The 7036-nt window shown below is 40.5% G+C and overlaps 1 protein-coding gene across 2 annotated transcripts in view; it reads left to right on the top strand.

Annotated features, from left to right (window-relative positions):
- The window catches only part of PCSK5 (proprotein convertase subtilisin/kexin type 5), a 421776-nt gene that overhangs the window by 393072 nt on the left and 21668 nt on the right, over positions 1-7036 (top strand). For both annotated transcript variants that reach the window (XM_011377895.2, XM_023521942.1), the window contains 2 exons: positions 5950-6050; positions 6391-6577. In XM_011377895.2, coding sequence (XP_011376197.1) covers positions 5950-6050; positions 6391-6577 — 288 coding nt within the window. The remainder of the gene's footprint in view (positions 1-5949; positions 6051-6390; positions 6578-7036) is intronic.

Genomic DNA, 7036 nt, shown 5'->3' with positions numbered 1-7036 from the left:
GTAGGGTACATTCCTGCTACTCTTTACAAAATTATCTTGGCTCCTCCTAGCCCTCTTTCTACATAAATTTTATAACCAGCATTTCCTCTAAAAAGGTAATGCCTCCATTCTGTGTTCCTTTAGTACTCTGCATTCATTCATCTACTTACTATTCCACAAATATTTATCCAGCACTATGGCCCGGACAATGCTGATACCACTGTAAACAAGACATTCAAGGGCTCTGACGCACAGAAGGCATATTTTCTAATTGTTTACTTATTCTTTGTCTCTCTCTTACTGTAGACTGAGGTCCTCAAAGGCATAAATTAATTAATGTCTTACTCACCTTTGTAGCTCTAGCACTTAGCATTGTCACAGGGGCAAAAGGAGGGGGACAGTGGCCATGCCAGGCAGGGAGGTCACACCTGCTGGAGTCATGGGTGGACAGCAGAGAGCTCCAGCCAGAGCAGCAGCAGCCTTTGGTGGAGGAAGAGGCCCACGCTGACACAAAGCCCTGGCTTTGCAGCCGATACCATAGTCCACTACCCGTCTCAAGAAGTACAACTCTGCTATCTGTATGCCCTTCACCTCAGGCCCATCACAAAAATGACCATCAGTGTGGTCCTCCCGCAACTGAAGTAGCCGTGAAGCCCATCTCCAACTGGGAGGTGATAAAAAGGCTGAAGGGCATGTAGAACCACCCTCGTCCTCCACCCTCTGGATTGCAAGAGCACAGAGGCCTTCATCCACTTTGAGGGTGAGGTGGAGAAGAGTCTGGTCAAGTCTTTCCTGGCCTGCTCCAACCTCAAGACCATCCTCAAGGTGCGCACCACCAAGCACAAAATCGGTTTCCCTACGCGCCGTGACTGGGGTTCCTGTTCCACGACACAAGGACTTGAACAAAACGCTGCCAGAAGAGCGGCCAACACGATTCACCCGGAGACGCGGCCTTGAAAATGCTTCACCCCGAAGGAGTCGGGCTCGGAGAAGTCCAGCAAGGAGGTTCTGGAAGTTTGAGGAGATGCAAATGTGGACATCCCCAAGCTGGACCCCCACTGGGAGATGACAGGCCGGAACCTCCATGCGTTCGGTGTCACGGAACAGTCGACCTTCAGGATGTATACCCAGGACCGCGAGTTCGTGCTCTTCGCGCCAGCTGAAAGCGCCTGCGCGGGAGAAAGCGCGGCTGCGAAGGTGAGGCGGTGGCCTGCAACATCTCGGCTTCTTTTGATTAACCAAACCCCCTGAGTGACGCATCAAGACATCAAGAAACGGCAGCTCGAGAGCCAGAAACTTCAAGAGCTGGAACAGAAACTTCGGAGGCTGGAACAGCAGAGGGAACAAAAAACGCTAGAAGAGGCAGAAGAGAGGCAAAGAGCAGAGGAAAGGAAACAAAGAACTAGAATTTGAGAGAAAAGAAAAAGAGAAAAGCTTCGCGAGAGGGAACAGAACAGAGAGACTGTGCACTCCTTCGGAATCAGAAAAATCTCGAGAAGCTACAATCAGAAGAGCAGAAAAAACTACAAGAAAAAATAAAACTGGAAGAGTAGAAGTTGCTGCTGGCTGGGGTGAACCTGCAGTCAGACCATCTGCCTAACTGCAGAGCTACTGACCAGGGCTGAGGCACCCGCCGGTTGTGGTTGGTGTTGATCTTCAGAGTGGGAGCCGCTTCTTCCTGCTCTAAAACACCCGGCCAGAGGCACAGCTGGTTGCAACCATAACTAAAAGAAGTAAGTCTTAAGACCAAGAAGAAGAAAAACAAACCTTGGAAAGAGGGCTCAAAAACAAATTTTTATTGTGTTAGAGTGACTCTCAGTGATATAAATATTAAATTGCTCTTAGCTAGAAAGTGCTTGGACTAGTGGACAAACTAAACCGACCTGGGAATGGTAACGTGCTATTCGTACCAGTTCTAGAATTTCTTTTATGCGTCTCACAGAATGGTGTTTCAGCAATATTCATTAGAAATATAATGCAAGCCATACATATAATTTTAAATTTGTAGTAGTCACATTAAAAAATAAACAGGTAAAATTAATTTTAATATATTTTATTTAACAAATATATGCAAAATATTATCATTTGAACATATAATCAACATAAAAATTTGCCCCACCCCACCACATCCAGACAGTCCTTGAAGCAACTCTCAGAAAACTTTACCATATGGTGGTTCCCACTCTTAATTCATTTACAATTGACTCCAACCTTTGAAAGAATTACCCTTTCAAACAAACAGCATTAAATAATGAGTTTGTGTTCTCTCTCTCTCTCTCCCCCAATCTCCCTCCTCCTCCCCTCTAAAGTTGCTGTTCAAAACTTCTAATCAGAATAAGAACATCTGAGAGAACACATTAAATTGGGGGTGTGGTGGGAGGATGGTGGAAAGTTGGCATTGTCGTGGGCTATATCATGGTAAATATTAACTTTCTATTAGATTTTTTGAAAAGTTGAAGATATCTCTGATACCACCATTAGATGTGTGGGGCTTTTATTACAACTAGGATTGCCAGATAAAATGCTGTATTTTGACCTGCTAAATCTGAAAACCAAAATTCCAAACCCCTAGTGCAGTGAATGCCCCCGGCTAGTGGAGAGATCCAGGGGGACACTTGGTTTCTAATTAACAGAAGGCAACCATCGTTAATGTCTCTTAACATCAGGCAATCAAATCAGGACAACACCAGCTTTTTAAAATTTCTGTGGGGATCAGAGAAATTATTATATTTTAAGCACAGTTTTAAAAACTATAGGTTTCTTTAATTGGGTTTGAGATTTCCTGGGTAGATTAAGGATGATGGTTTTCCAATCTCAAAAATTCATCCATATATCCAGACAATAGAATAGTATTCAGCCCTGAAGAGATACAAACTATCAAGCCAGAAAATGTTGTGGAGGAAACTTAAATGCATTGTATTAAGTGGGGGGAAAAAAGCCAATCTGTAAAGGCTACATACTATATGATTCCAACTATACAACATTCTGAAAAAAAGCAAAACTGTGGAGACAATAAAAATATCTGTGGTTTCTAGGGATTGGGATGAGGAGAATGAATAAGCAGAACACAGAGCATTTTTAGAGCAGTGAAAATACTCTATATAATACTGTGATGATGGATACATGTCATTATACAATTGTCCAAATTTATAGACTGTACAACACACTGAGAATGAACCCTAATGTAAAATAAACTATAGACTTTTGGTGTATGATGTCAATGTAGATTCATCAACTGTAACAAATGTGTCACTTTGTGGGAGATATTGATAATAGGGGAGGCTATGCATGGGTTGGGGCAGGAGGTAGATGGGAAATCTGTACTTCCCACTCAATTTTGTTGTAAATCTAAAACTGCTCTAAAAAATAAAGTCTTAAAGAAATTATCGACACAATCTCCCTGAGACTGTACTCAAGGGATGACTGGACATATTTAGGTGAATCTTGAAGCCATCTTGAGTGTTTGTGCCTCCCCCTCCTATATTTCACTTGAACTTTGAACGTGCCTAGTTGAAGCTTTCTATTTTTGACACTCATTTCTTCTGCCATCCTTTATTCACCATACACACATGTCTTTTGATGGTTAGTAAATCTTTGTACTGCCATCTGGTTTTGCAATTTGTAGATTATGAAATTTAGGAATAGGTTTTCTCTTGGGCTGTATACCGGCTGAAAAAAAAAAAAGTATGAATTCTTTCGTTCTTAAAACACTAGCCATCACACTAAGAACTGAGGATACATGAAAGATACAAGGAAAATTTAGCACCCTACATAAGTAATTAACTAGATTGTATTTCATTCACATTTGACTACCCTATAATATTAGGGTGTTTTTTAAAAAATGCTTAAAAGTACTGAGGTACAGGAGAGGGGAGTCAGGGGATAGCACACTACCCCCTAATATATATGTATCTTCGTTGCAACTGGTTGCTCCATAATTAGTTCATTTCTTGCCTTCTCACATTAACTTTTTATCTGTATTACTTGCAAAATTGTTTGAAATAAAAACCCAGGCTGGGTAGCCAATACCTTCTAACCGTCCTGAGCTGCCTCTCTTTTTGTGTGAATGATGCCGTGAACAGCCGACAAAGATTGCTCTGCACTGGTGAATTCGTCCCATGGGGGTCAGTCCAAGGGATAACAGATAGTGAGCTGTTCTGAATTTTAAGAAAACATCAAAGCTGTCTTTATAGGTCCCAAGGCTCCTGCAGATCCTTAGAAACAATGATAAATGTAGGGCGTTAAACTTGAAAACAAGAGAAAACATTCTGGAAACTAACGAACTGTCTTACAAAAAGACTCAGGATGCCTTAAGTGTGGAGGTTTTGCAATAAATCAATGTAGAAGATGTAAATGGAGTTACTGATTTGTTACCTAAGGTGACAGGTAGTACCTTTGGAGCTTGCCCAGGATCTGGGCCTCAGCCAAATTGCTGCTGCTCTTTGGAAAAATGTAACCAACCTTAAGACACACATTTACTGCCTCCCCCTCCCCCCTTTTAATTTCCCCTACGCTTAAAGAAAAACAAAACCCAAAACAAACCCCACACTTTTGTATTTTAAAACTGGAGTAAGACATCTAAGTTATGTTTTAGAAAAATGTAAGTGGAATGGAAGGAAATAGGGGAAGATTGATTCTTTTATCAGAGACCACAATTATGTTACAGACATGTAGGGAATTCTGTATGAAGCCAAAAGTAAAGTAAAAATAGAATGGCTTTGAATTTATATCACTACAGGCAGCCCCCAATCTAAGAAGCAGTTGAGTAATAAAGTTTCTTCTCTAAGATGTTTATAGCTCAGAATTCTTTTTTCCTTAGAAACATTATAAATGATTGCGCTCAAAGATCAGATATGAAAAGTTGATTTAACTCCATAGTGAATGTGAAGGACAGGACTCACGGTTCTAGCTCAAGTTCAACTAACCACTCTTTACAATATTCTTCTGATGGGAAGACCTACACAATTTCCAATTCACAATACCAGGCACAATCCATGTCCATGTCGTCTCTGTGTCTCTGTTTTGAAGTTCTCAGCAGAAATGCCAGGGCCTTCCTGAAGGAATGAAATCAGGTCTCCTGTTTCTGAACTCTTTTCAAAAGTTATCTCTTGATATCTGCATAGAAGGAAATGTTTGGGTCACTCATTCCTGGGTCTCTGAATTAGGAGAGAGAGGGATTACCTCTACATGAACCATAATCTGAATGAAGGTCCAGATCCTCTACTTGGTGGTTCATGTGTTAAGGCAGACAGTGTGATAGAAAGAGCGCTGGACTATATATAAGTCAACAAACCTGAATTTGAATCATGACTCAACCATTACCTATGTAACCTTGAATGCATGACTTCATATAGGTGGGCCTTAGTTTTCATTTATTTAAAAAATAATGAACAAATAGGATGTCAAATTTCTGAGAAGAGAGTTTATAGTTCTCAAGAAAATTTCAAAGGAAACTATCATAACCACCACCCCCAAAATTAAGAACCACTGGAAAAAATGGTTTATTAAAGCCCTTTAGCCCTAGTATTTTAAGTTCCAGGTTTGGTGTTTCTCAATTAAGAACTGCCTAATTATAATTTACTTGTCAAGTTCTGGGACCCTGCCCCCCAATCAGCTGGTATCATTTTCATCCTCTATACTAGTTAAACAATAAGCAGAATGACAAATGAAGGTTTTATAAACTTTCTACATGATTTCTCATTCTGAAAATCCTCTTACTCTAGTGAAACATCTGTCATCTCCAAATCCTCAATTACCAAACTGAAAGTTTACATTGACTGAACTAATTGGATAATTTCTAGGTCTTTATTTGGTGTCCTGTAGATGTTTTTTTCATATCCTCAATCACTTTATTATTCTACTTCATTTTACTTGACATATTCCTTGTTCCTAAATGTTATGGAATCAAGACAGAGGTTGAACTCTAAGGTCAGTCTCATAACTTAGAATCATTTTTTTTTTTTCTTTCAGGAAAAGGAGCACTGAAATGCTTATCCTGTGTGTGGAGTTACCACCTAGTGGGAGAAATCTGCACCTCAGACTGTCTTGTCGGGGAATACAGAGTAGGAGAGGTACTAAAAGCTGGGCATAGTGTGCCTTCTGTCATTTTCACAGAGGGAAATGAACTAATTTCTGCATGTCTTTCTAGGCAAAGTGAAAAAGTCCTAAAAGTCCTATACTCGCTATAGTTTAGGTTTAATATTTCAAAACCTCCTACCATTGCATTATGGATTAATGGTCTACCCACCTGTAACTTTAATTTCAATCAAAGAACTGAGAAGATTTGAGAGAAATAATGGGGAAGTCAAGTAATGAAGGCCTCAGAATTAATTCTGCATTCATCGTTCATGGAACTCCAGTGTTTGTTAATCCTTCCTCACTCAAAAGGAATCTCCTAATTGTTCTTAACAGGGTGAGAAATTTAAATGTGAAAAATGCTATGAGAGCTGTATAGAATGCAAAGGACCTGGGCCCAAAAACTGTACTGTGTGCCCCGCCAACCTGCTGCTGCACATGGATGACAGCCGCTGCCTGCACTGTTGCAACGTTTCCAATCCCTCTGATGCCCAGGAGTGCTGTGACTGCCAGGACACTACAGGTAAGAAAAGAGGAAGATCAGCCTGCGGAGGAAGGGCATGTCTTCGGGAAGCTGACCAGAGCACACAGGAGAGGAGGATGGGAGATTCCAGAGAATCAATATGGCTACCTTTTTATTTAGTGTCTGCTATGTGTCTACTGTGCTTGAAACTTTCTGTCCATCATCTCATATAAGTAGATGTTATTAATCCAATTTTACAGATGAGGAGACTGGGCTCAAAGGGTTTGATTAGCATGCCCAAGTTTACATCAATGTTAAGAGGCTCATCTAGAATTAGAATATGGGTCCTCTGGACTGCAAAACTGAAATTCTTTCCACTATTGTGCTGCCTTCAGCATTAGAGCTCAAGTAGTTCTAGGATTTCATCTTTATAAGTTTACTTTATTCCTTTCTTATTCTTTCCTCCTGAGAAAAAAGGAAAAGAATCAACTGTCAAGAAAGCTTATTCTAATGCTATCT

This window comes from Pteropus vampyrus, unplaced genomic scaffold, assembly GCF_000151845.1.
Source record: "Pteropus vampyrus isolate Shadow unplaced genomic scaffold, Pvam_2.0 Scaffold324, whole genome shotgun sequence".
Taxonomy (NCBI): domain Eukaryota; kingdom Metazoa; phylum Chordata; class Mammalia; order Chiroptera; family Pteropodidae; genus Pteropus; species Pteropus vampyrus.
The sequence above is the reverse complement of the archived record's forward strand: the minus strand, read 5'-3'. Positions and strand labels throughout refer to the sequence as shown.